Source organism: Epinephelus moara, chromosome 19, assembly GCF_006386435.1.
Source record: "Epinephelus moara isolate mb chromosome 19, YSFRI_EMoa_1.0, whole genome shotgun sequence".
Lineage (NCBI taxonomy): Eukaryota > Metazoa > Chordata > Actinopteri > Perciformes > Serranidae > Epinephelus > Epinephelus moara.
Window position 1 is genome coordinate 6838530 of NC_065524.1, and position 27240 is coordinate 6865769.

At 40.3% G+C, this 27240-nt stretch overlaps 4 protein-coding genes across 5 annotated transcripts in view; 2 read left to right on the forward strand and 2 right to left on the reverse strand.

The window, feature by feature from the left end:
• Nucleotides 1-27240, reverse strand: part of tk2 (thymidine kinase 2) — a 163037-nt gene that overhangs the window by 11450 nt on the left and 124347 nt on the right. The gene's annotated exons all lie outside the window — the stretch shown is intronic.
• On the forward strand, nt 6286-13498 carry aprt (adenine phosphoribosyltransferase). The gene is made up of 5 exons (XM_050071130.1): nt 6286-6461; nt 7868-7971; nt 8997-9130; nt 11782-11860; nt 12109-13498. The coding sequence occupies exons 1-5, from the start codon at nt 6373-6375 to the stop codon at nt 12246-12248; spliced, it is 546 nt and encodes a 181-aa protein (XP_049927087.1). The 5' UTR covers nt 6286-6372; the 3' UTR covers nt 12249-13498.
• Nucleotides 12728-22010, reverse strand: cdt1 (chromatin licensing and DNA replication factor 1). Its single transcript, XM_050071123.1, has 10 exons — nt 21401-22010; nt 21020-21181; nt 20081-20379; nt 19433-19627; nt 18747-18892; nt 18409-18509; nt 17910-18098; nt 17190-17363; nt 16884-17085; nt 12728-16712 (listed from the first exon to the last, which is right to left on the reverse strand). The coding sequence occupies exons 1-10, from the start codon at nt 21878-21880 to the stop codon at nt 16549-16551; spliced, it is 2112 nt and encodes a 703-aa protein (XP_049927080.1). The 5' UTR covers nt 21881-22010; the 3' UTR covers nt 12728-16548.
• piezo1 (piezo-type mechanosensitive ion channel component 1) overlaps nt 25433-27240 on the forward strand; it is a 122218-nt gene continuing 120410 nt past the window's right edge. For both annotated transcript variants that reach the window (XM_050071116.1, XM_050071117.1), the window contains exon 1: nt 25433-25989. In XM_050071116.1, the coding sequence (XP_049927073.1) occupies nt 25926-25989 (64 nt within the window). In that variant the 5' untranslated portion in view covers nt 25433-25925. The remainder of the gene's footprint in view (nt 25990-27240) is intronic.

Sequence of the window (27240 nt, forward strand, 5' to 3'; positions counted from 1 at the left end):
TGACTTCGGGTAGAACCCCATCTCATTTCCTAAATGTGAAAAAATCCGAGTTTCCCACTGGTATTTACCACTTTGGTGATAAAATAAAGATTAAAGAGTGAGAGTTAATTTGTGTTAACTAGGCTACATGAATTTGTTACATGACAGATTACTACTACTAATAGCCTATTTGCCAGACCTGCTGCATCAATACATACTAAACGTGCTAATATAACGCATTTGTGGTTTGCTGAAATGTACACTGCCGACATTTTCTTCTGGTGATTGGTCTGACTATCAATATGTGCCAGCATAGTATGTGAATTAACAATAAACTTCCTATCCTGGTTCTTCTTTTTTTAATAATTGGTGCTTATCAAAACCAAGGAAGGATCCTTAAACAGCTGAATTTCAAGGAGTTTACATCATCAAACCCACGGAAGGACAGTTCCAGTGTCAAGATCTTTCAAATTCTACCAAGTCCTTCCTTCATAGAACTTTCCAGAATGCACGTGTGCATCCTCAGTGGGCATTAAGTACCAACAAATTTTTGTGCACGATTTGCCGGAATTGAATGCATGCCCTCTTCAACGATGCACACCTGGGCGCTTACTGTTTCAATGTGTCTTTACTGAGTGCTAGCATGGAGTCTTGCTTAGCCTCTTTAGGACCTGACTTTGAAGGACCCCTCCTACCAAGGAAGCATCTTTGACTTTGAGACGCACCAAATGTCAAAACGACTGTGGCATCAGGAAGTATTCAAGGAGGTACTGGTGGCAGTTTTGCTGTTGGACTAAAGTTTAATTGAGCTACTTCAAGTTCTGTTGCTTTCTGAGTCACTGACCATCCAAAGCTTTTTTGTATTTCTCTTTTTTCCGCCTTGTTTACTGAGGTTAAGCTTTTATATCAGCCAGTCATCGATCAGTATAGGTGAAATAGGGACATCTAGTGTTGAAATTAATAAGTGTAATGGCAGGGCTTGCTAGTATTTCAAGATGACATTGACATCGTGTATAAAGTAAGCTGTGCAATGTAAATACAGTGCATTTTTTTTAGAGATAGCGATATTTCAATGTATTTCTTAAAATTCGCTGTGGACCATTTAAAACAGGGCAGTGGGCCGCAGTTGGCCCGTCGGCCATATGTTTGGTCACCCCTACATTATATGAATTTAAATGTATATAATGCTGTCAAATACTACAACATTTATTATGAAAATACTTAAACTATGAGATCACTGAAATATAATTTGAAATAAGCCTTTTCCATAATATTTTTGTTGCGATAACAGCCTGCTTCATAGTCACTTTCATTACCACATTGTGCGCATAAGTCCATGATTAGTTACATGCTTAACTAGCAAGAAGGTAAGCAAAGGTGAAATAAATGGTTTAAAAACACTGTAATTGTGGCTCCAAACAGGAACTTTTAGGAAGAGAGGTGCTGATCAGGAGGAGAATATTTCAAACAGCCATGCTGAAGCTGAGGTGGACGGCAATCAACAGAGTGCAAGTGCTAGTGGCAACTACTGGCCAGGGAGGTCACCACAGCAGCTGATGAGGGGATGGTACTTGTGTTGTAAGAGAGTTGTGTAGAAGAGTTTAAGTGCCATTTCTTGTGCTATCCCCACTGCATACAGCATGGCTGTGGCTAACAACAGTCAAAAATAATAAATAATATTTTGATTAGGAATAAACCTGACTACTGCAGGGCACTATGATTTAACAGTAGAGGTGGTACGCAGTGTAAAAATGTTTGAGAAATGTCTATTTAAAGACCGTGTTCCTGATAATAGTTCCCACTTTAGGCTTCGTATTCTTATTTGAACATTCTGTGTGCTTAAACTAATATTTGCAATACACAAGTTGGTTCAGTACCAGGGGCGTTTCTAGGATGTGAGGACATCGGGGGCTTAGCCTGGACCTCTGTAGGGCGACCCTTTTTTTTTTTTAAGAACAAACCCTATTTTGATACCTTTAATGCACTCTGGCATCTTATTTACCCCTAAAGACGATAAAATAAGATAAATCATAATTTGCGATGCTAAAATATTCATAGTTCTTAGTAATTAGTGTAAAATAGAAACAGAAAGCTATGCAACTGCTATCATTAAAATTTTGAGAATTTTGAGGTGTATTTCTATTTTACGATTTCCTATACTTCTACTCCACTACGTCTAAGAGGGAAACAATATTTTTACTCCACTACATTTATTTTTTCTGCTTTAGTTACTTTAAAATCTTAGATACATAATACAAAAAATAATAAACTAATAAATGACAATGTATTATTATACATTATATTACCTTACAGTATATTAAGCATTTAAAATGTATGCATTTGACACATTCGATCCAAAACCTGAATTTTTGATCAACAGTATCATGTTATTTTTGAGGGCTTTAATGCATTAAAATAACAATTCTTATCATTAGACCTAGTTTTATTTAAAAAACAAAAAACAAAAAAAACATACAGCCTATTTAAATCTGTGCCTATTTATTAAACATTCTGAGCTGAAGCCTCAGAAACTCAGGCCTAACAACGCCATTGTTCAGTGTCATGTGAAGTGGCAACATGTTAGAATAACTGGGGTAGCCAAAACAAAGGGGCCCCCAAAATCTACCATCTCCCTGTAAAATCCAGAATTCAGAACTTACAAAGCTTTAAATGGTCAGGCTCCGTCATATCTTAGAGAGCTCATAGTGCCATATTATCCCACCAGAACACTGCGCTCTGAGAATGCAGGGTTACTCGTGGTCCCTAAAGTCTCCAAAATTAGATCACTAGCCAGAGCCTTCAGCTATCAGGCTCCTCTCCTGTGGAATCATCTTCCTGTTACGGTCCGGGAGGCAGACACCGTCTCCACATTTAAGACTAGACTTAAGACTTTCCTCTTTGATAAAGCTTATAGTTAGGGCTGGCTCAGGCTTGCCTTGGACCAGCCCCTAGTAAGGATGACATAGGCCTAGTCTGCCGGGGGAACTCTACATCACCTATATTTCACTGAGCACCTTCTCTCCTTCTCTCTCCCTCCATTACTAACTATTACTGCATGTCACTAACTCGGCTTCTTCTCCGGAGCCTTTGTGCTCCACTGTCTGGCAGGTTACCTCATATCGCAACGGTGCCTGGATTCGTGTGACGTGGTTGTGCTGCTGCTATGGTCCTGCCTGATGCCTCCTACTGCTGCTGTTATCATTAGTCATACCTACAACACATTGTACCACAATAGCCGTAATTATTATTGAAATATTATTACTTAAATTAATGTTGTTGTAAGCTGTCATTACCGTCTGTCCTGCATCTCTCTCTGTCTCTCTCTGTCTCTGTCTCTCTCTCTGTCTCATTTTGTCATACGGATTACTGTTAATTTATTATGTTGATCTGTTCTGTACGACATCTATTGCACNTTAATGTTGTTGTAAGCTGTCATTACTGTCTGTCCTGCATCTCTCTCTGTCTCTGTCTCTCTTTCTGTCTCATACGGATTACTGTTAATTTATCATGTTGATCTGTTCTGTACGAGATTACTGTTAATTTATCATGTTGATCTGTTCTGTACGACATCTATTGCACGGCTGTCCATCCTGGAAGAGGGATCCCTCCTCAGTTGCTCTTCCTGAGGTTTCTACCATTTTTTTCCCTGTTACAGGGTTTTTTGGGGGGAGTTTTACCTTATCCGCTGTGAGGGTCCTAAGGACAGAGGGATGTCGTATGCTGTAAAGCCCTGTGAGGCAAATTGTTTTTTATGATATTGGGCTTTATAAATGAAATTGAATTGAATTGAAAAGTCTAGGGCCGGCCCTGTAAGTATGAATGCTTCAGCCACAGCAGGTGAAGGAAGGAGCTTGGATCTTTGGAACATATGTTTAATTGAACACGTAGGACACATTTTACCCAGAAAACAGACAACAGATGGCTTATTGGTGCGAAAGTGACAACTTTGGTTATAAAAACAATAAAAATACTTTGGCTTCACCAAATAGTCAAAGATAGGCTCATAAAGTTCTGCAACCCCCCCCCCCCCCNCTTTGGTTATAAAAACAATAAAAATACTTTAGTATAGTATAGTCAAAGATAGGCTCATAAAGTTCTGCACCCCCCCCCCCCTTCTCTTTCTGCCTGTGCCTGTACCTGTGTTTGTTCTAGTCAAACAGTATTTGTATAGTTATAACTGTAGATTACCTATTTCCAGTACTACTGTGGGTCAAGGATGGCCTCAGTCAGTTAGGGCCTGAGGTGAGATACATTTTAACAACTGAAAAGCCAGTACAGGACAGACTCCACTCAACTCAAACGGGTTGTGTGGCTATCACCAACCGAGTGACAGACTAAAATTGAAGTATCACACATAGGTTAAGGGTGAATGTTAAACTTAACATTGTTTGGCTGTGAATGAGAAACAATCCAGTGTAATTCTTACTGTGAGTGTAATATTCAATGGAAAGAGAAGAGGTGATCTGGAAGACTTGGGTCTTTTTAATTACTTTGTTGTCTGATCAAAATACTCATTGAAATATGTAAAACAAACAAACAAACAAAAACACACCACCACCAACAGCAAAAGTTCTACATGCCTATGTTCATTTTAATTGCCTAATTAATTTTGAATTCACAATTCAATTATGAATTAAAAATTCAATTTTCAAAATTCATACCTGTTATTCCTATGGTCTAAGACAGTCCATTAATATTAGTTAACATGAACAACTCTCTGACAAATTCAAAAACTTGAGTGCTAAAACTTAAACGTGTGATGCTTTCGGGTATAAAGTCTGAAGCTGCTAGGAAAAATGTTGACACTGAGAGCACACAGGGGGATGTTCTGAGTATATGGGTACATTTTCTGTTTGAGAACTGAGAACACTACAATAGCATAAAACTCATTTGGGTATAAATACTTTCCCTGGGGAATTTTAAAAAGAACACTCTATGAGTCCACAAAGTTAGGAAGTGAATTCACTGCAAAAATATTGGGGAATTATTTTAGCATGTGCAAGATGATGATGCATAAACCAACACACTGTTGAGAGAAATAAATTGATACAGTAGCCAATTTGGTTATTACAACACAAAAATTAAAATCTTGTGGTGTAGTGGCGTAGTAGTAGTGGCGTCTCACTCCACTACTGGGGCGAAAAGCCCCCGAGCTACAAAACGAGCTGTTTAACTAAATAAAACAAACTAAAATCCCAACTGTAACGCATTAATGGGTTATCTGGAGGCCTTGTAGCATTTCCCTCAGGCTAATTGTTTTTAGTACAGGATGTCTTCCTCTTGCAAGCTTGCTAAAAATGTTGGCTAAGTCTAGTCAGCTAGCAATGCTACTGATTGCCAGCTAGCCAGCTAATAATGCTACAAAGCTGTTAAAACTATATTATACTGATACTATATGTAGATATTTACTATATAAAGTCACATAAGACTATAAATTGGCTAATCTAACTAAATAATATTTTGAGGCAGGATGCCCCTGGGGGGTTTTGCCCCCCTTCCTGAGGGAGTCTTGCCCCAAAGGATCTGACTACACAGTTTTACTTAGAAAAATGTAAAGATAAATTGAATGATTTTTCCCCCCAAATCCCCCTATATAGGGGGTAAAGTTAACGTGTTAATGCAAATTCCTTTGAATGCCACTAAACCTTAAGTTCAGCTTCAAGGCCCTGCCAGATGGTTCTCTCAACAAGATCAAAGTTATTTGCATTTACAGTTGATGTGAACTGAGTTACCACCTGAGTACCTCAAGCTGCTTAAAAAAACACAGGCAATGTTAAGTTAACCTTTAAAAATGTAAAGCTGGAACTCCATTGTGTTAGTATTACTAAGTAATGTTATATCCAGGTCAATATGTCCATCTGTTGGCACTTGTTGGGCTTGAGTTTGCCATGGTATGCTTTCAGCATATATTGTGAGCATGCAGTACCTTTGAGGTTATTCTGGAGAATATTCTGGACAGTGTTTGTTATTTTTTTTAGATACATACATTTGCATAAAGCAAGTATATTTGTCCACTCCCATGTTGATCAGAGTATTAAAAACTTGAAAAATATTCATACTACATTTAGAACAGAAAAAAAGTGTGATTAATTTCCGATTAACCGCGAGTGATTTATCGTGATTAAACATTTTATGACATCACAAGATTAAAATTTACTTCTCTGGTTTCTGGCTTTGACAGAGAGTAGCTCATGTTCACAAACATTGAACTCCCTAGACCAATGGTGTTTCCCTTTAACTTCGCCCAACAACATGGACTTGCGCACTTGAGACCGGGAGGAGGGCGGTGGCCACGTGCGACTTAAAGCTGTATGCGTGAGAGGAAGAATGCAGCACACACTGGCGGAAGGGACAGCGAGCAGCAAGAAGTAATCCGTCCCACAGACAGCTAGAATGGCAGCAGACTCAGACTCTAAACTCCAGCTGGTTCATAAGCACATCCGAGCTTTTCCAGACTTTCCGAAGAAGGGCATCCTGTTCAGGTAAGACTCTAAGTTACAGCTTCCTCTGCCGTAAGGTCCCGTGGCTTCCGCGCTCCGCATGTTTTATCTATGTAAGTTAAAGGGCTCACACACAGCAGGTGAGGGAAGGAGCCTCGAGCTTTAGACCGGACACGTGCAGGGAACCTATTGCCTTGGAAAAACATAAGAGATAATTGGCGGCCCAAAAGTGGTGTATTATCAATTTATGTAATGTTAATCTCTAAATCTCACAGAGCACAGATATGTGGGTTCTGAATGTACAGAAAGTTTTGAACATGAGTAGAAATACTGAAATACAGCTATGAAAGGGTTTGCATGGGTTTGTTAATAAATTACAATGAATTAATGTGTCATTGAAGGGAATAGGTGCTACATGCACATGTAAAGAGGTCACTTCCTCAAACAAAAGACAAAAAAGGATGGAGGAGTAAAATCAGCTCTGCGGATGTTGACTTGGCAGGGATGATATCACAGGGGAACACCACCCCAAATTAAGAATTCCACTGTGTTATTCCCATGGCTCCATAGACAATGAATGTCGACCCACAAATTCTTTTTTTTTTTTTTATAATAGCAAATGAGCTTTATGCTGTTGTAGTGTTCTCATATGTGAAACCCACATACTCACAGCATTTCCCTGGCTGCTCTCAGTGTCATCTACAATATCTGCCACCATTCATTGTCCGTGGAGCAGCTCTAGACTTTATACCCTATGACATCACAAATTTTACTTTTAACACTCTAGTTTTTGGATTATGGGGAGAGCTGTTCGTGTTTAGTAATATTTTTGGACTGTCATAGTCCATAGGAATAACCTGTAGGAAATTTGAAAATTGGCTTAGTTCCCTTTTTTTTAATAAGAAATAAAAGCATTTCCACCACAAATTTGTAATTAAAAATTCACCGGAATGCAGGAAATGAAGTGTTTGACACTCAAAATGTCCTGGGGGAGGATCCCCAGATCTCTGCTCAGTATGTGTACCTGCTAACAAAAACTACGCCCTTGTGTACATGTTAGTACAGTGGTTTATCTGTTTGCCGCACTGCCTGTAAGTCAAACCTGGCTTCAGTCAGTTAGAGCCTGAGGTGAGCTCAAGACGAATTTGATTATTGTTTGACTGTTTAAGTCATTCATTGTGGAAAACACTAACCCTTCCAGTTTCGCCTGTGTGACGAATGACGATGTGTTGCTTATAATTGACAATATGAATGAAGCATTATTACATAAACCTATAAGAGAAAGCATGTTGGCCCATTCTAATATTTTATTTTAAAGTCAATATCAGCTAGTGCTGATGATATGCTGATATCTTCATGCATCCCTTGCCCTCACAATATAAATGTGTTTGATATAGGTTTGCATTTTAACTGAGCAGATACTGACGTAATGTGTGTATGTGCTGCAGGGATATTTGTCCCATCCTGAAGGATCCAGCTGCTCTGACAGCAGTGATCGACCTGTTTGAGGATCATGTCAGGAAGAATCACCAGGAGGTTGATCTGCTCGTAGGTGAGAAACCAAAGCAAAGCACCTTTTAATGTAAACTTATATTCTGTACCTGACGAGCCTTACAGGAAGAGTATGAAGAGCGGCGACAGTGCCTTTCCAAAGTATTCATCGACACACCTTGAGAAGGTAGTGGCATTGATTATTCATATAGGCCACGCTGGATTCATAACTGGCCAGCTTGTTTAGAATGATATGCTTTGGCTTTTTCAAATTATGTTTGGGGGCTAACTTGCTCACTCAAGAAATGTGTGGCTTGATTCATAAAGAAAGCTGACAACAGTGCTGCTGTTACGTCTGTTACATGATAGTGCCATGGCAATTGATGAGTCCAGCAATTGCCATGGCTTTGTGAGCAGGGGTTCTTTGTTACATCCATTGTGGGAGAATGCGGAAGTGCACATTTTTGGTCCAAGTTGGTAATACATGTCCTTTTAGTATGTCTACCGAACCAGATATTTGAGGCAGTACGCTTATTTACTACCATCTGTCTTTCCAACCTGTGATGTCTTCTGGCAAAAAAATAATAATCTTGATGAACTGGAAAGAGCATGAACCATCGTGCTATGCAGTAACTCATTTATTTGAGGTCTGTCATGATCTGTTAAGTCTATTTTCACCCTTCCTCACTGTGTTTGTCTGTTTATTGTATTTTATTACCAGCCGCAACAAAGTTTGTGTGAATGCGTGTGTGTCATGGCAAAATGTGGTCCTTGTGACACTTAATGTAGGGGGCACTACTTCAGAGGCTGCCAAAATACTGTATTTTTAGAGTATTTTGGTAGCTGTTTTTTTGTTTGTCTGTGGACAGATTTTGTCAACACGATAACTTCACAACACTGCAAGATGCTAATATATCTGTAAAATGTCCGTTTTTGGTAATTAAATGTACTGTTTTCCAAATTAAATGATTTCACTGCATTCATAAGGCATTCTGTATGAGATTTTCAGTTTTCTATCCACTGTATATCCTGCCCTAATGTTTCTTTTTATATTTTGCCTGTACCACATTTTCTGTTTGCGTGCAGGTTTAGATGCTCGTGGTTTCCTGTTTGGGCCTCTGCTCGCCCAGCGGCTGGGTGTTGGCTTCGTCATGGTCAGAAAGAAAGGCAAACTGCCTGGATCCACTGTGTCTGTGGCATATGATTTGGAGTATGGCAAGGTAAAGAACACTAACACACAAACACTTAGCATTTTGTTTAAAGTAATTCTTTACTCTTATTTTTTGGCCTTGCAGTTGTGTTCAGGTTACATTGTCCATAGAATGGTAATTAGGGAAAACGGATGTCCTCATCATCAATTGATGTATCAGTTGGTAAAAAATGAAAAAAATTTATACATTTCAAGTTCTGCATGTGTTCTTAAAACAACATACAGTAATGCAGTAAAATGTGTACATGAAAAACAGTTTTGCAGTTGTTGGACAGCAGATTATCACACAGATACTGAACTGGTTAGATCTTGTCTGATCAAAGCATGTTCACTAAAATGTTGGACTGGTTCTTTTTAAAGTGCTCCTCAGCCCTTTCCCAAAATATTATTATAAAAGGAGTATGCTGCAACACAGAGGAAAATTTAGCTGACCGGTAAGGAGAGTGTGTCACATCATAGAATGTATAATATAGATGGACAATGTGACAGCTCCTCAAAAGTAAAGCCAAAACATCAATTACCCCCTGGTGGCTGGCTGCAGTATAGGTCATGAACCCTTCCCCCTGTTAGTGGACCAAAAGATTAAAGTACACCTCAAATACATTTTTTCCAGAGATAGTTTGTCATTATAGGTAGTTCTTATCTTGCTGATGTTTATGCAAGTGTTAGTTTTTCTTTTAAGTTTGGTTATAACTTGTTTTTGATACTATAAAAAGGAGATTGACATCTGCGTGTGTCAATGTCAATGTGACCGTGATCAGTAGCGTTGCTCGCAATTGGTCGGAAGGGTGTATGGGCAGGACCTTGATATCTCGGAGATCGCTGCTGTGTAGATTCTGGCTCCAAGTGACATCACCAGTGCAAAATGGCAACAGGTGCTATGATTGAGGTTCAAAGAAATTTTGTTTTGAAAGGCCACCACCCTCGCGATTGTCAGAGTGACTTGATGTTGGACACACATGTCTAGGTGCATGTTTTCTACGAAAATCTTAAGAACCCTCAAGGTCCTCCCACTAGATTTTCCGCCATACTGAATTTTTTGAAAAACACTTTTGTCATCTCCTCCTAGGGCTTGGATCCGATTTGTACCAAAGTTTCTATGAATCATCTATGAATCATCATTATAGCATATTACATGTCACACTAGAGGGCGATACTGTAGTGTTACGTGTCACACCCATCACATCTCTTTTGATTGCGGAATGCAGTGTGTAATCACACAATGGAGCGAATTGATGCAGACATTGCTTGCTTCTTTCTAAAAATGCAAAGGAGGCATAAAGAAGGGACTGAGTAAAAAGGGCTAGGGTATGAAATGCAGAAAGGCTCTAAATGTCTATTTTGACATCTAAACACGTCAATTGCATCTTAAGATGATAGAAAATTCCCTGTTAACAAGTACATTTCTGACGTCTTAAGACGTTAAATATTGGGTACAACCATTTCACCAGTTTCAGAGGGGAGACTGATGAAATAATACTTGGTATAGTTTGTATTCACATGAGTGTCCACTAGATGGCAGGATTAAATTAAAGTACAATGGGCGTAGTGTCAACTCATCTATTCTGAGTGTGTTACTGATTTGCCTTAATTCTTTCATATCATATAAAATGAATGCCTAAAGATTTTTGTTTTACTACTACTTTCTATTACTGATATTACTGAGGTATGCTGCTGAATTCAGCGTCATATTTCACTTGGCAGAACTCTGATATCATAAGTCAGCAGTGATAAAAATGTGTAAACTGTCATTCAGGCAGATGTGCGGAGCAATAGCTGGTAAACATCACATTTATTTATTTTACATGGAGCTAAAATTAATACAGAATTATTTAAATTATTTGCCTCATGTTACTGTCTGTTGATAAATCATAAACCATCTTGGAGTAGATATCAACCATAAGCTAGCTTGGGCTCTGTCCAACAGAAAGACAGCAACCTCTGCATCACTTTTCAGGTCCTTCAGCTCCCTCAGTTGTCTCCACTGTTCAAAAGCTGGACTGCTGTTGATGTCTGGTTTGTCCTCTCACTTTATCCAAAGCCTTTTCTGCCTCTAACTTTCCTTTCTCAGCCTGTTTAGTGGGGTGAGCTGTTACAAATAACGCTGGAAGTGGTACTTTTGGCTGCATTTTCTCTGCCATTGTGCAGCAAACTCCTGCTTACTCAGTATTTCTGCTGAGGAGTGTGCTGAATATTTCCAGCAACGGTAACATGTGATAAGTGCGTGCAGGGAGGAGGGAGGGAGGGAGGGAGGGACAGAGGGGGGCTCAGGCAATACCAGACATGAAGGCATCTGATTGGTTCTTTCCATTCGTACCGAATGGCAGGGATTGGTCAGAGTTTTTACAGGCCTGCAGCTGCCACAGAGGTCAGATTTTTTTCATTCCTTTACATTATGTATTGACTACTCTCAGGATGGAAGGACCATTTCACCCAGTATAACAAAAAGCGTTTCTGAACAGGATTACCAACTATAACTTTAAGACAAACAAATTTGACTTATTAATACATAATATGCTCCAGTCAAAGCTCATGTGCACTGGGGAGCATTTTTCTCAAGAATCTCTTGTGTGTTTCTCTCTTTTTCATTGTTACCTCAGTCCTGAGCAGTTTCAGTCTCCAGTGAACAGTATTTTAAGAGTGTTACTTGTGTCCGTCCAGGCAGAGGTAGAGATCCAGGAGGATGCAGTGGCTCCAGGACAGAAGGTTCTACTTATCGATGACCTTCTGGCTACTGGAGGTAAGATATGCTTTATAACCATAATGCTCACTGGATACAGTCTGACTATTTGTGACCAACAAAGCGCATACAAAGAAACAAAAATGGTAAAAATATCAGTAACTTCTCATTTCTGACGATTCATCTTTCTGCTTAGAGGTTACTGCTGTCATTATGGATTTACATCAGCTCTCAGCTAACAAGCCAAGGAACCATGTTGTATTTTAAAGTTATATTCAGATGTGTGTGTGTGTGTGTGTGTGTTGCAGGGACACTGTATGCAGCCTGCGAGCTGATGAAGAAGCAGCAGGCCAAGATTCTGGGCTGCCTGGTGGTCATTGAGCTCAAAGAGCTGAACGGCAGTGACAAACTGAAATCCCATAGTGTATTCTCCCTGGTTCAGTACTGAGGACTACTGCAGCCACCAGACTGGAAACGGTGCGAACACTGGTTTTACAAACACTCAGGTGCTTTCCATTTGTCATTTCAGTTATGAACTGATGGGATGGGGTGAATGAATGGATGTTATAGACTGAAGAGGCAGATTTTGTTCACTTGTATTTTTATGTCTTCCAAAAACAAGTTTCTCCATCTGTATATAGAATGCTTACACTCAGGTGGTGTATCACTTTATCTTTAAAGAACAGGAATGCGTTCCTGTGACTTGAGGGTTAAAACCATGCTGTGCTATCCATGTGATGCTACAGCTAACTAGCATCTAACCTCAACCCAGTACGTTATAGTGTTGGCTGCTAAACAACAAATAAACACATGAATATTTAATATAATGGTTATCTGTAGCTTTTCTTGGTCTTTTCTCGGAGGGAACGCTTGATACAATTCCACTATCTTTAACTATTTTAAAACATTTTTTCCCACCACCTCTCCCCCACCACCAAAATTCAGTTAAAAGCCAAAATGAAGGACAAATAATAAACAAATAGCTTTTTAAATTCATAAACATCCATTTGTTTAATCTGTATTCAGATTTTTAAAACTCTAAACATAGTTAGCACAACATGTCTGTGAACCATACCATTAACAGAATTTGTGGTTTAACAGAATATGCAGTCAGTTAACACGATTTTAAAAAGCTTCACTTTTCTGTACATACAAGCTTACCCAATACCAAAATGATGGATCTTTCTTATTATTTACAGGTATTTGCACACAACATACCAGAAATGAAAACCCAATGTTAAATCCTTAAGTATACTGTAGTTTAAAGCCTCTATGTCTACCAAAGCCACTCAGAGGCTAGACTGAAAGAGATGTGTATTGAGAAACGACTGATTTTCACTTGTGTAAAATAGACCAATCGGAGCTGATTTCACTCAGAGATGCAGCCAGGTGCTGAAGGTCTTTCACTTAAATGGACATCTACAGTAAAAGGGTACTTTTGAATTGATTTTGTTTAATGTGGATACACAGAGATAAAGTAATGTCTGGATGAGAAAGAGGACCAGTCAGAGGAGCAGCTGGATCAGGACTGTTTGAAATTGTGACTGTTTGTCTTTTTGTTTGTTTTTTCATTCTGTGGCTGTTGTAATTGTGTATTTTTATTTTTACACATTTGGAACCAGAGGCCATGTATGTTGGATTTTTTTGTTGATCATTGTCAGAAATGTCATGTTGCTAATAAAGCTTTTACTGCAGCAATTCTGTCAGTTTATTCGGTTGTACATTCCAGAGAGTAACGATAACCCATTCACCTTTTAGACAGTATGTTATAAAAAATACACACATTTGACATTCAACCTAAAATGAGTGACAGTTATAAAAATGATAGACAGATTTCATATTTTTATTGCATGCAGGTAGAACTGAAACACGAAAAGTTGTGCAGTTTGTTATGCCATCAACTGTTAGTATTTTGAAAGTCATGCTATGATTGACTCTTATGCTTCTCTTGGATAGGAAACATGCTGTGTTTTGATATTGAGTTGGGTTTGCTGAGTTATGAGAATTAGTGTACTGACTTATTTTTTATTCTGATTGTATAATTGGTATTTCATAATCAAAATTAGGTTTTGAGCAGAAAATGATGATTACAATACATGAGTTATGTTTGTAAAACTGGACCCTATTTCCCATGTTTTTGTGTCAGTTATCCATTTTCTACCAACCGTTTTTTTTTTCAAACTCAGGTAAACCGGCTAAAAAACAAAAGAGGCTATAGACTCCTTTCCCATTGCCAGTACACTAGAGCCATTTTCACGGCTCTGCAGCAGGCAAGTATGCCAGTTTGTGTGTGTATGGCTATTTTTTTTCGGTGTGTTATGTTCAAGTTCATGGACAGGCTGAAAAACAGGTTAGTAAACTGTAATAAGCAGCAGAAGACTGTGTAAACTTTACCATGGTTACTTTATATATATCTCTTACTTACTCAGTCTCTTTCAAATTCGGAGCAGACTAATTTGAATCGATGTTCAAGCGCTGCTTGGGCGGAGATGGACGTTTTTTGTGGTTAAGAGGCTAAAATTAGTGCCAGAGAAAGCCAGAGCCAATAAACACCCACGACTATTGCAGAGTGATTTGACCTGCATGTGAATCCCAATTGTACTCTCTCCCATTACAAGCAAGACGTTAGCAGGTGTTTGCAGATTTTTTTGTGCAGTAAAAAGGGACTTAAGAGCCTGCTTAGACCATGTAATAACATGCGTTTTGGTGATCTAAACACAAGTGGACAGCTAAGACAGCAGTTCAAACCAGTGTCTATTGTGTCTCCAGCTGACCACTTGGCATCCAGATTTCATTACTGCCTATGTCTCTTACCTTGGAGGATGCTGAGGTTTTGTTTTTAAACAATAATCAAAGTTGAAAGGGGCTATTTGATCATCATATAGATTCATTTTATCAAGTTAAAAGGTAATCAAGAGCACCAAAATCCAAGCATAACCACTGTGTGTTGAATTGTACTATCAATATGTCATCACTGTTATTAGTGTTATCACTGTAATATCACTGTACACTGCACTGAAATCACACAGCCTGCACTTGTCACCTGTGCAGAGAGTGATGGCTTTGCTGCACTGTAATGTAAAAAGAAATGTAAAAAATGACATTGTGGTGTGTGAGAATTGAAAACCCCCCCAAAAACAATAGTTTCACACAATGGGTTAAAAACTTAAGAGAGAGAGAGCAAGAGAGAAATACAGGGTATATAGGTCTGTGCCTGAGGGTTTTGGGTTCAGTTGGTGGGGTTAATGGGTTTATTTGGATGTCATCTCCGAACACGAAATTGACCTTCTTGCATCAGATTTTTCTGATCAGCCTCTTGTTTATCTTCAAAGTGCTCTTGATTTTCTTTGAATTTACTGGATGCAATTTTTACTGAATATTGATGAACATCACAGTCCATCTTATTGGTCGAGGAGAGCCAATCACACCACAACAAGGGTCAAAGGACCCAGTGCACTGTTATGATGTCAACACTCTCACTAGCGTGCTTGCTTGTCACCTGAGCAGTTGTGATGGTACAACTGGAGATACTGCTTTCAGCAGAAATCAAAACATCTCCTTCCATAGGGAAAAACAATGGATGGTCACACACTTTGTCCTAACCAAAGATTTTCAGTGGCCCCACCTGGCCACCCCCATGAGAAACATTTGGGGGCGCCACAGGCGTTAAAACAGGCTACTATGTAACCACTTTGGGCAGGTGTGTTCCATCACTTTCCGTCCATTAAGGACCCTACAAAGAAATTGTTATTTTCCATTCCTTTGGCTTGGTCTGTTCTCTTTAGTGATTAAGTCTTGCTTAATCTGATCAAGTTCAATGCCAACCTTGGTAGATTGTGATACCCAATGCTACAGACACATTTCAGTCAGTACTCAAAGTACTGCAATTGGAAACAGAGAAAACAGCCACCGCGTGTGAACCTTCATTTGTCTTGATGATGGGACTGGTTTCACTGGTAAGGCATTGAGACACACCATTGTTAAAATCACTTTTTAAAAATAGCTCGCTCCAAAAAATTCCATCTTTTGATTAATGTTTCCTCCCTCACTAACATGACGCCTTCCTTTACTCTTTCCTTACTCGAGTATAATCTTGACTGATTAAGTTTACCACCAGCAGTCAGATAATTAATGAAATCACTGTCTTTGCTTTTCGGAGTGTTATATTTAATAAACTGCATTCACAGAAAATTTGGAGGCAGTGTGACTCTGACAAATGCTTGTATTTCTTAAACATCAAACAGTAACTTTTAAAAATGTAAACAGTCATCAGTTCTACACTGTGGAAAACTGATCCCTAAAAAGACTGGAAGCAGCAACCAATATGACACTTTCATGGAGGAGATAAAAACAAAGCACATCATCAGCCACTACAACCCAAGTGTGGTTAAAACAACTAGCTTACAACATTGGGACAGTAGAAACACTAGGACGGGGTCTGGTCTGTCCAATGTGGTCCCATGATTTTTGGACGTAACGGTGTCCTGGAGCTGTGCCTAGATCAGTCTGCTACAATGTCTCTCACACAGCCTAGAGCACAAGGCGAATAACAAACCCCTCTGTGTCGAAAAATGTAAGACACGTGCCTACTGCCCACAAACCAGTGATATTCACTGAAAAACATGGCACTCCACAGAAACTAGCCTTCAGTGTCCTGGCAGCTCACACAGCGACAGCCTGAGGAAGGTGAGCACTTCACTGTGAGAGGCTGCCACATTACTCAGTCATCATTCTGTCAGTGAAATGTCTCAGAGCCTCTCCTCCTCTCGCAGTCTGCTGCTCAGTTTGTCCAGAACAATGCTGAGCTCCATGTTCTTGTTCAACTTCAGGTAGAAGTCCTTCCTGACTGGATGAACAGTCAGCCAATCAGAAGCCACTTCTGCCAACAGACGGATATGTTTCTCCATTTCACCTGTTCATCAGAGAGGAGAAACAGCCAATCAGAACAGTTCTTCTCTGAACCGTATTACGAGACAGCAACAAGATGCTGTTCTACTTGCCTAATATATTTCTAGCAGCTTAATGTTATATAGAAACCATTATATGGAATAAAAATATATCCAGCTCTGCTGTTTGAACCCACCTGTGCTGAGAGCAGATCTGTAGCTGGCCACCGTCCTGTTACAGGCCACTTCCATTATTAAAGCCGGTTTCTTCTCTGCTACAAAAACGTTCCGGAGAATCCTGGCCAGCTCAGGGAGCCGTGACATCATCAGCAAGCGGTCCTCCTGGGCAGGGTTTCGAGTCATGGCTGCCTGGAGTTTCTGGACCTCCTTTGCCCGAATCTAAAATGCAGATAAACCACCCACCACAACAAAAGGATAAATGAACATGGTTTTCTGATTAGCCATGCTAATAATACCCATAAAGCACAGTCAAGTCCACCTACCCTGTCCAGTAAGGACTGGGACACTCCTTTCAGGGCAGTTGGGACCGGAGCTGCGGGGGCAGCTGATGGAGCTGATGTCTGGGGGACTGCTGGGTTTGATGGAGATGTTGGCTCTTTATTCTCTGCAGCTTTATCTTCTGTCTTCAGAGCCAGAGACACCAGAGCTTTCTCCATCTAAACACAAGACAAGAAAGCACACCATCTGATTTAGCACAGAACAATGCTGACTATACAGGATTAATATACTGAATAAATACCAGGGCTCAAAATACCATGTGCATGTTCTTAGCTTTCTGTGCCTAAAAACTGTGCGTGAAGCATTCACCAGAAACTCATGCAACTGACAGTTTTCACACGCTCCCATGGCGCACTTCCATTTTCTTACACAGTAAAAAATGTATTATGGATATTGTTGTGGCAGGAAAAAAGAACACTGAAAGAACACTGATTAACAAGACAAGCAAACAGCAGCACAGATAGCTCCCATCAAGCCAGCTGCTGCTGCCGCACCAGGGTAGAGTTACGGCCAAAATACCAGAGACACTGTCGCGGTACTGTAAGCTACTGTAATTTTGGTTTGAGCTGTCTGTGATGGAGTGCAGCTAAAGAAAGAAGAATATACCAAATGGTGCAGTAAAATTATAAAATGTGTGGGTTAAAAAAAAGGCGCTGATTATACATGATTTCAGAACAGTGCCCACTTGAAAATGTGCACAGTACCTTGGGTGTGATGAGTGAGCGAGCCTTATCCAGCACCTCCTGAGCTGTGGCCAGTTTCTCAGTTTGAGGAGGCTGAGGCAGCGAGCTGGATGAGACGCCTGGCACGGTGTCCACATTAAAGCGAGGGTGCCATCGGGTCAGTTTGTCCTCTGGAATAGACACCGGAGGAACCAACGAGGACAGGAAGACCTGCAGACAAAGGTAGTTTCAATACTAGTTAACAGAGACGAACCATTCTATTAGACACTGACATGTATGGAGACGTCAGCTCAGAACGCGCATCTTTTACTAGGGCTGGGCAATATGGACGCTCATGGTAACAGTATACATATATGACGAAACAGTAACTGTTCTGTATATTCAACTAATAATTGGTATAAAATAACCATACTTGATAACATTTGATTTTCTTTTTTATTTGGGGAATCAATGTCCCCATATGCTGCCTATGCCTGGTTGTGACTAGCCAGCTACAAGCAATAGTGGAGTAGCTGCTGACCTTGTGGTGCTGTTTGACTACGGAGACCAGATTCAGGTGAAAGATGCGTCTTCTCTCCAGGAGACGAGAGGCTGACAGGGCAGGACGGGCTTCATTCTGGTCTGAGGGGGACAACAGCACACAGGTAAATACATGGACACAAAAAGTGTATAAGGCACTTGATCAGGAGCACCGACTGTACAAACAGGGACCTGCAGTTAGACCCACAGCTTACATACATCCCATTTACAGAAAACTTCAAATCCAAACTGTAATATATATTTTTAAAAAAAAGCCAACTTCGAACATTTGGACAGAAGAAGTCGTGACCTAAAAGACAGTGAAAAGGGTGTATTTACCAGAGGGAATGACGGGCTCCACAGTGAGCTGGTAGCTGCCCTTCTTAATGCTGCTGTTGAAGGTTGGGATGTTCTTCTCCTGTCTAAATATGTAGGCCTCAGGAAACACCGTCTTTATCTGACTGACTTGGCTCTCTTCAAATCGCCTGTGGGGTGGGGGAGGATAAAAAGCGAACATTAGCTTCTGCAGCCTGACAGCCAGTTCTTTCCTCCAGGATGTGCTGTAGTGTAGAAATTCAAAGTGTGAAGATTGTTCTATGTGTTGATAAATATTATTTCAAACGGATCTAAAAGAGGTTTTAAGCCAACATGACGTCAGTGGGTTTTGGTGTACTTAGGAGAATTAGTGTAACTTTAAAGCTGAAAACTGTTCGTCCTGGTGTGATTAGCAGATTTTTTTTTCAAGGAGTCATGTTAACAGAGTGTTTTTACAAAGACTCAAACATTTTACTGAAATATGTTGTAAAATAACATATTTCTGAAGACTTATTTACAAGAAAAAGTTCATCAGTTTGAGCACTAGGTATCCTGCACTGTATCAAATTGAACATAGGTCAAAAACAAATATGCAAACAATTGCATTCTGTTATTATTTATGTTTTACACAGCATCCCAACTTTTTTGGAATCCGGTTGTAAATATGAAAAGTGCAACCAGACCATCTGTCTGTCCGTCCTTCCACCTACTTGTGCATCATGTCCTGAACTCCCTGTTTGATCTTGCTGAAGGTGGCTGTCTCACAGCGGTTGTACAGCATGGCAACCACAGTGTCCATACTCCTGAACATCTCAGCCAGCACCTTGTACTGGTAAGGCAGGGAGAGGCCAGGGGGGGCCGCCTGGGCGAGGGTGTGGTACCGCTGGTATGCTGGTTGCTCGGTACTGCAGGACAAGACAGGGAAAAAACATGTTGACTTAGGGCTGGGTTTTAGCTTCCAACAATTATGAAAACAAGAGATGAGGCATTTATTGTGCTGTGTTCAGTTGCACAATAATGCTATTGTTTGTCTTATGTTATGAATCCAGTGCACCCTTTTCCTTTACAGTGGTTCGCTTTCACCCAAACTCACTCTAAGCCAGTCTGTGGCATGATTAGTTCACCGTGAGTCTGTTTATCAGTTCAATTATATTTAAAGTTCAAGAAAATCCACTGGTAAAGACATCTGTTTAAAAGTTCAATGTGCATAATGTTTCCAACATCAGTGAGTACTGGTGTTAAATAATCATAATCTCAGCCCTACTTTGGTTTCTGATTTGGACTCAGCAGGACCTACTGTTAGTGTCCCACCTGCACAGACTGGTTTACAATGTTTGGCTGTATGTGTAGATGCTCACCTGTCCTGTGTTTGTGCCTCACTTGGCTTGCTCTCCTCTGCCTCTCTCTCCTCCTTCCTCCGCTGAGCTTTAGCTGCAAGCTCTTTGACTTGTGCTATATTGAAGTTGAGGGCCTTAGCATCAGAGGTGGCAGGCGTGGCAGTTTTGGGGACAGAGGTGGTGGATTTGTTGGAAGCTGAACCAGTTGGAGGGGTTGAGGAAGCTGAAGCGGAGGAAGCAGCACTGGTTATCTCCTCTGCGTGTTTCTTGATCCTCTGAAGGCGAGCCTTGAGGGCTGCGATGTCCTCTTTACACAACGCCTGACAGAAAGGGGGATTGCACACTGATGACTTTGAGACTCCCTTTTTCTTGTTGTCAACTTATCCCATGTACAAAGCCAAACCAACTATGAATGTATTCTACTAACAAGCCATGACAAGACATGACAAGACATGTTGCTCTTAGGACACTGAGCTCCGCTGTTGTCTAAAAACTATAAAAACACACTGAGCCACACTGTTGCACTAAGTGAAATGTTCCTTCATTACCATGAACACACACACTGTAGTATATTTGACTCAACCCTGCATACACTGTCCTGCTTCTCCAAATACACACTACAGCACCAAATGTATGTGCCGATAATAACATCATTTTCTTCTCCCTTTGCAAAAAATTACCCACCGTTTTTGGGAAATTGCAGACTGAAACTATATAACTGTGCACAAATGCATCATTAGTGACCTGATAAATAAAACTGTGTGGGTTTCTCCTCTCTCCACACAGTGTTGGATTCACCTATCAATGCTTACTGATACAGTTTTACTACAGATATTGAAGCACTGCAGGTGACAACATAAACCCGCTTGGCTCTGTCACAATTTTGTCACTTTCAGGTTGAACTACAGCACCACAGTGACTGAAGCCTGATCTTCTGTCAGTCCAAGCACAGTATGTTACCTTGTTGGCCCGTCCTCCAGTGTTCTTTTTGGTGACTTGACTCCTCTGTGGAGAGCTGCTGGATTGGGAGTGAGGCTGGTTCTCAGCAGTGTGTGTAGAAACTGGGGCTGCAGGAGCTGTGGGCTGCTGGGTCACCTCAGTGGGCTGGAGCTGGACTGCAGCCTGAAGATACACAGCAGCAGCATAGATTTAGCTCAGCCTTTGTTGGTATGAGTATTACACACGTACAATGTGACTGTATATGCAAACTGTTGCCATCTTTGTTTAGGTCAAGGATGAGGACAAGACTTTAAAATGACACATTGATTGCTGCTAAGATACAACCTGAGGTTTCAGATATTTCTCTCAAAGATGGCGGAATCAGAACAACATTAAAGTTACCTGTGGTGTGTCCTGAGGGAGGACCAGTTTCTTCCTGGCCGTCCTCCTCGTTGCTTTCTCCGGAACATTAGCTTTAGCGTCTCCAACGACCTCCGCTTGCCGTCTCTTCTTGGCCGTGCTGTGGTCGGCGGTGGCTGAAAACACAGCTGCACCGAGGTCAAACTCGGTCTCGGCCGAAGTCCTCTTCGGTGTCCGGGGACAAGAGGGGAACTCTTTCCCGGTGCTACTGGTGTTACACGCTCCGTCGTGTATCCCCGCTGCTTCGTCAATAACTCGGACAAACTCTTCATGTACGGAGGACGAACAAATGGCAACACCTTTGTTTTTCGAGGATCTTGACCGTGTGCTGGCAACATTTGTGCTGGTCCCAGAGGAGCCACGGCCGATAACTGCGCCGCTCTGCTGCTTGGCTGCTTTCACAGGACCGGCGATGCCTTTCTTTCTCTGGGAGAAGAAATCCGTAACTCGAGCCTGAGACATGCTGCTGCTGCTTCAGGTGGACACGGGAACCGCAAAGTGAGACTCTGCACGAATCTACTGAGAACGCTACTCGGTAAAGATGTAAATACTACCCATCCACAATAGATCACCGGAAATGCTCACATGCACAGGAAGAAGAAAAGAAAATTCGCGCGAAATCAACAAAGCCACGCCCCATCCGGTTTACGTTTTAGGAAAATAAAAGAAGGATAGCGTTGATATATGCAGCAGGTATTAAAGTCACATTCGTTTTGAATTAAAACGTTTACTTTGTTTTTTAATCATGTTCTATTTCAGTAAATAGTGTAAATATCTGTGCTGTTTTGTTTTGATTGTTTTTGTCTGACTCTTTTTTTTTTCTTCTTTTTTATAAAACAAGTGTATGAATGGCGACACCGACTCATCCTTCTGAAATAAACCCAGTTTAACAAAGACACAAAAAATGACCAAGTATATGTAGCCTACACATAAAGGATTATATATATATGTATAAATATATTGTGTAGGCTTTTACAAAATCATTCACAACAGACTTTACAGTTGTTCTTCATTTGGATGATCAGGGGACATAACAGAGAGAGTTGACTCATTAAAGCCTCATTAAGACTCATTAAGGACAAAACATGATTGACAGCCTGATGACTTGGCCCTGACTACTGACTGCACAATAAAACATTAATATTTGATGAAGTAGGCCTACATGAGCCTCAGTGAGAATGTGTAATTGAATGTTATTGATGTTGATAGAGTTTAATTTACCTATAATTCAACCAAGTTTTTAAACAGCACAGCTGTAATTTGAAGTAATTAAGTATCTCAAAACTGAGTACAAATATGTCTTTGTAACTTTTGTTAAATACATGAATTCTGTCCTGGTGTAAAACCTCTTAAACTGAATGTCTCAGAAGGACATGATTAATCATTTTTTACAAACATCACCTGCCCTCACATAACATGATCAATTCATGATCAATGGCACAGAGCTGCTACAGGTATCCTCATTGACAACAAGCTGTAAACAAGCTACTGTCTTTTTACTTTTATTTGTCCTTAATTATGATCTTCTTCTTTTTTTCTATGAGACCACTATGATTTTTTTTCCTTCACTGTTGTGTCTTTGCTTACATATGTCTGGAATGTTGTCTGCAAAGCAAATGTCCCTTGCAGGCTAAGGAAAGTACTGAAAATAGTTGATTCATCTTACATTGCCTATTAGATTTTTTACTTTAGAAGTGAGAATGAAAGAGAAAAGGAGATTATGACACTTTGACCAATCATAACATTCAGTAGTTTGATCAGCCAGATTAATCTGACGACCCACAACATTCATTAACACACCAATATCCCTGCTCTTTTGAGTACTTTTGCATTTGATTTCTCTGTGTTAATCATCTCTCAATCCATATCCACACACCTCAGGATTCCTTACATCACAGACTTGCTTTGCAAGTTTAGGGGACAGGCATCCTAAATAAAGTGTATGAAAGCAAAGGAAAGTAGCCTAACAAGATTAAAGATAGTGTTTTTACCACTTAATAGTTATCTACACTGATCATCAATATGAAAGGCTCAAGAGGCATTTTAGATATAAAGTAATAGAATAGAGGAGAAAGCCTCTATTGTCAGTGTACAAAGAAACAATGTAAGTGAGAAACAGACAACATAATCATTTATAAAATCAGAAATAAATATTGAGAAAAAAAAAAGTCTGTATCAAGCTGTTGGACATGTAAAATAAATAGAGGATTACACTTGAAGAGCAAGACCTTTTCATATGTATTTATTTATCAGTCTGATGGCCCGTGAGTAAAAACTGTTTTTGAGTCTATTTGTGCGTGAATTTAAGCTTGTGTATCTCCTACCAGAGGGCAGGAGAGAGAACAGTTAGTGACCTGGGTGGGAACAGTTTTAATTTTCTTGGCTCTGCAGAGGCACTGGGAGCTGGAGATATCCTCCAGAGGAGGCAAAGGGCAGCAGGTGATTCTTTCTGCCATTAAGAGATTCTTTTTTTTGTAATTTCTTTGTTTTTTTCCATTAAATTTTCCACCACATCAACAAAAGGATACAACTTAATAAACATACCACATGGAGTAACTGAGAAACAGTTTATACACAAAACAGACAAACAAATCTGAGCACTTGTCAGTAAATGAATAATTACATTAAACTGAAGGCATACTTATGCAAATAAGGAGATACAATGTATAAATAAACTAAAACATGTTCTAAAGAATAAAGAAGTTAGTACCTCTCCCTGCAGTCAACAGAAATCTTCACATTCCTTTATGTTTCTTTTTTTATGCACTTCAAAAAAGCAGACCAGAATTCATAAAATTTCCCTTGGTAGTCGTTAGTTCTTGCAATTGATGATTCATAACAGTCAATGTCTGTCATCAACTGTAGCCATTCATTAAACACAGGCTTTCTTGGGCTCTTCCAGTGACGTGGAATTATCCTTGATGCCCCGACAAAGCCTGCCAGAGCAAGTCCAAATTGTTGCTTTGATATATCTGCCAGCAGCAGGGACCTGTCTCCTAATAAGCACAACTGGAGAGATTCTGACAATGGTTTATGCAACCATTCTCCAATACATCTGATTACTTCTTTCCAGAAAGAAGAAACAAATGAACAATCCCACAATAAATGAAGACATGTCCCCGTTTCCTTTCGACACCTCCACCAACAATTATCCTCCATAAGCTCCATTCTTTGAAGCTTAACTGGGGTATAATAATACCAGTGTATGATTCTGTAATGTGTAAATTTGCTCAGTGCATCTCTAACTGACCATCCTTAAATACTCACAATTACCATATTGTAAAAAAAACTGAGGATGATAATGCACTGCTTGGTTCACTTTAAAGGACACCAGTTTGTTCTCTTTTTAGCTTAAAACAACACCCAAACTTCACATTGAGTGATTCTTCCACTTACGACCTGGCGGTTAGGACTGCTGGGGTCCCAAAAAAAATCTAAGGAGTCACCAGATGATTAAAGGGATAAAAAGAAAATAAGATTTCACGTTGTGCTTTTTTTTCAGACCTTCCTCTAATGATTGCTCACAGCCTATGTCCCAGTAACGCCTTTACCACAAGCCATAAAGCAACCACTTGACTTGGGCTCATTTTCCCACACACATCCACTGCTACAGTGTTGCCTTCACTGGCTCCGTGTCTTCACAGTGTTCATCTGTACGCTGGGGGGCGCCACCGACACACACAATGCCATTTATTTTGGTGTCAGAAAGGGCAGACAGTATTTGTGGCTTCAAGGAAAACCTATTTCCAGCGCCAGTTTTGATTGACGTCATGTCACAAATGCCAATTTATAAAATAAAGAAACATAACATTTTGGAGCTCATGCCAACACAGAGCCGACAGGCCTTAAAAACCTGTCAGTATTCTTTGACGCTCTTCTTCGCTGAAAACACTGTGTATAGCAAAAGTTTGAAACTGAGCAGAGGTTGTAAAGCAGTGCAGCAGAGTCACAAGCTGTGCAGTGTTGGCTGAAGCAGAAGTTTCAGTAATAGGCTGTATGGCAGCAGGGAGGTGACCAGCAGCTGCAGCAGCGGCGGCAGCAGCAGCTCAGTGGAGAATAGCTCCTCTATGAACGCCCTTCAGACTGACTTGCCTGTGAATCACATTTTCCACCTACAACACTGTTACTTCAGACTGGGCCCCTCCGAAGGAACACATGCAACAAAAGCTTTCTTCCTCACCGATAACTTCACTCAGGCGAGGCGATCTGCTGCTGCGCGCTCAGCTGACTGCTATAAACAAGTTAGAAGAGAAGAGCAATACGATCGACTAATCGGACACGTTTGTTTGAAGACTTTCCACTAAAGTTTTTCTCTTTTTTCTCTCTCTTTGATGGAAGATCATGAGCGAGTATCGGAATAATGCTCTATTCATTCCTCTGTCACATTTAATCAATCAGCCCCGATGGAGCCGTATAAGCTAGCGAACAAGTGTTTCTACCCTGATCGATGGTAGTTATTGATACATCGTTGTTGATTATCGGGAAGTGAGTATTGATCTGTACTGACATGGATCTTCAGGTGCTTGTCTGGCTGTTCTACTGCTTTCTGATGCCCACCGTGCTGTTAACAGGTAACTTACTTACACTTTGTTTTAAATAAAAGGAGCTGTGACGTTGAACATGTGACAAACGAGCAACTTCACGTGAACGCTTAAACTCGTAACTTATATCCTACTGGGTGGTAACTGCTGAAACAGCTGGGAGGAAAACTGTAAAAACTTCCCAACAACTTTTACAATTTTCCAGCATTTTTATGGTGCTCGATTTACAGGAGTGATACTAGTCGAGACAACGTGACTGCAAACGATACTAAAGATTTGGCGTCATCACTACCAGCAGCCTGCATTGGGAATTTAGAGAACTAAAGGCTAAACTAAGTTAAATAAAAATCTCAGTCTGTTTGGAATATTGGTGTCGCCTCCCATGGTGTCACGTTGTTGTGAAATGCGATAGTGAGAACGTGTGAAGCAGTGAAATATATAATTCATTATTTAACTCACCACTGTTTTGGGGTAGAATATTAGCCGAATGAAGCATGACTCCAAAACTATCCAACAGGTCATAAGTTATTTTCTACAAAGTTTGTATGTTAGCTGATATAAACACATAACTCCTAAATTGACTGATATTTCAGTGAGGTTCGGCTCGGGTAACTTTGTGCTCAGCCTAGTAGCCAAAAGCATGTAAACTGTGATGTATTTGAAACTTCACAAGTTACTAGTAAAACTGTGTGTGATGAAAGATCTTTTCAGTTCATATAAACGGAAACTGTTTTGGGGGTGTGGGTCTGGTGCACAGAATAGGCTATTGTTTTGTGCAAGTCCTGGTATTTAGATTACTCAGGACATTTGCCCTGTCATGCTGTCAGTATTCCCTTTAATGTATTAGTCTTCTTTTGTGGTAGCCCATTGTTATCCTGTTGCTTACATGACTTAAGCGTGAACAACAATTGTAGTGAAGGTAATAACAGGATGACTCCCTCCATGCTCCCCCCCCCCTTGGCATTTCTAGTTGAATTTGGTCATGTTGCCTTATAATAACTGCACTCGCAATGCAAACTTAAAGGGACAGTTCACCTCAGAATCAAAAAGGCATATTTTTTCTCTTACCTGTAGTGGTATTTATCAGTCTGGATTGTTTTGGTGTGAGATGCTGAGTGTTAGAAATAAAGGCCGTAGAGATGCCTTCTCTGTAATGGAACTCAGCCTGTGGTGCTCAATGCGCCCAGAAAATTAGAGAAGTATTGATACCAGTATTTGAAATGCCTCTGATACTGCCTAAAATGCTGGATTGCTGGGTTGAGTATTGGCCTGTAGTCAAGT